This window comes from Pinus tabuliformis, chromosome 6 (assembly GCF_031772625.1).
Source record: "Pinus tabuliformis cultivar Carrire ecotype Pingquan chromosome 6, CPIR1, whole genome shotgun sequence".
NCBI lineage: Eukaryota > Viridiplantae > Streptophyta > Pinopsida > Pinales > Pinaceae > Pinus > Pinus tabuliformis.
Genome location: NC_142292.1, coordinates 528538310 through 528540572, shown reverse-complemented (window position 1 = coordinate 528540572; position 2263 = coordinate 528538310). Strand labels below are relative to the sequence as shown.

General features: G+C 37.4%; 1 protein-coding gene across 1 annotated transcript; it reads right to left on the bottom strand.

Moving 5' to 3' along the window:
• Positions 1-995: 995 nt before the first annotated feature.
• LOC149259616 (uncharacterized) lies at positions 996-1730 on the bottom strand. The gene has a single exon (XM_089454672.1). It carries the CDS (start codon positions 1728-1730, stop codon positions 996-998), a length of 735 nt encoding a protein of 244 aa, XP_089310798.1.
• Positions 1731-2263: the final 533 nt, after the last annotated feature.

Below are 2263 nucleotides of genomic sequence, written 5' to 3'. Positions count from 1 at the left end.
CTAATTATCACACTAGATGACAGTTGGATGATGGACACTGATACCAAGCTCAGATAGGAAATTTTGTAGCCAAATGGCCTAAACAGTGGCATTGACCTCTCCTCTATACTTGACCTCTGTTGATGATAAAGTAATGGCAGCCTACTTCTTGCTTGACCAAAAATTTGGGTCGGATCCCAAACTAAGTACATAACTGGAGGTGGACTTGTGATCAATTTTGTTGCCAACCCAATCTGAATCTGTGAATCCAATGATATCCAAAGAAGAATTTTCTGCATACTGAATCCCATAGGTGATTGTCCCCTGGACATATCGAAGGATTCACTTTGCAAATTTCCAGTGTAACTCATGTGGCTCTTGCATTTATTTGGAAACTACTCCTATGCCATATGAGATATCTGGATGAGAGTGATTTAGATAAAGAAGACTTCCCACAAGTTGAAAATACAATTTGCAATCAACCAATGGTGTGTCTTTTCCATTTTCAAGCCTTATCCTTGATAAGAAAGGTGTGGTTGTTGGCTTGCAGTCACTCATGTGAAATCATGCCAAAATATCTCTAGCATACTTTGCTTGAGAAATGGTAATCCTAGAACCACTCTGATTAATCTCTAGTCCAAGGAAGAATTTAGCAATCCCATGTCTGTCATAGAAAACCGTTTATGCAATGCAATTTTAATCTCAGCAATCGCAGAAGTTGAACTACCTATTATCAAATGATCATCTACGTAGAGTACTATGATCAACAAGGAGTCAATTTCCTTCAAAAAATAAACATTGGAATCATATTTGTAGCATAGAAAATTTTGAGATAACAAATAGGAATCCATTTTTTCATACCACACTTTAGGTGCCTGCTTGAGGCCATAGAGAGACTTCTTTAATTTGCATACCATAGATCAATTTTGAACATATACCTATGGATGCTCCATGTATATTTACTCCTTGAGATCACCGTGAAGAAAGACATTATTCACATCCATATGATGCACCTCTCATCCTCTTGTTGCTGCAATGCAGATAGATAGCCAAATGGAATTAATTTTTCCCACTGGAGAAAAAGTATCATCATAGTCAACACCATGTACCTTCTGAAAAAATTTCACCACCAAACATGCCTTATATTGACTAACTTGGCCATCTGATACTTTCTTGGTCTGGTAAACCCACTTGCACCTCACATGTTTATAATTGAAAGGTAGTGGAACCAAATCCCAAGTTTGGTTATCAATGAGAGAGTTGTATTCCTCATCCATAGTTGCTTCCCATTCAGGATGCCCAAATGCTTTTGCATAAGGATGTGGATCATATGCAGGTATCATATAAGTGTGCATGGGAATACATGGCTCCATAGCTAAGAGTGCTTGTGGATCTTCCTCAAAATGAGGTATAGTGGTAGGATCATTTAAGAGATCACTCATGCTGAGCCATTTTTGTGTTGAAAGTGGTCGAGAATATTCCAAACTATATGAGGAAGTATGATCTCTATGTTCAACAACTGGTGGCCCAACAGGTGTCACGAGAAAAGGCTTATCTAGATCAAAATTCTGATTTGAATTATCATCTGCATGCTCATCAATTAATGGTGAGGACAACCTTGTAACAGGTTCATCTGGTGGTGCATGCAAAGCATCTTCTTCAAACTTTACACTCCTTTTGATAAAGAGCACTTCAGTGTTGATGTCAAGCAATTTGTACCCTTTAACTTCATCATAATATCCAACAAACATGCATGCCCTACTCTAAGGCTCCAAATCCTTTCTCTTATCTAACGCGGGCCCATGCTTGAGATATGAAAAAGCGGAAATGACTTACTTTAGGTTGCATGCCAGTCCAAGCCTCAAAAGGTGTTTTTCTTGTAACAAATTTGTGAGGAGATCTGTTATGGATGTATGAGGCACAATTGGTAGCTTCAACCCACGATTATGGTGGAATAGATCTTGCATGCAACATGCAATTGGCCATTTCTTTCAAAGATCTATTCTTCCTTTCGGCCACTCCATTTTGCTATGAAGTGTAAGGAACTATATGTCTGCTTCGTTAAAAAGATTTTGGATATATTTGTTGACATATTCCTTCCCATTATCTGTGTAAAGTATCTTGATGCATTTTCCAGACTAATTTTCTATATGTGCTTTGAAAATCATTAGATGTTGGAAAACTTCAAACTTGAGTTCAAGAAGTAAACCCAAGTGAATATTGTGTAATCATCTATAAATAACAACACATATCTTGCTTTTCTCATTTAAATTACTAGAAATGG

Coding starts and splice junctions, on each gene's coding strand:
- LOC149259616 (XM_089454672.1), bottom strand. CDS start 1,730: ATGTTTGTTGGATATTATGATGAAGTTAAAGGGTACAAATTGCTTGAC.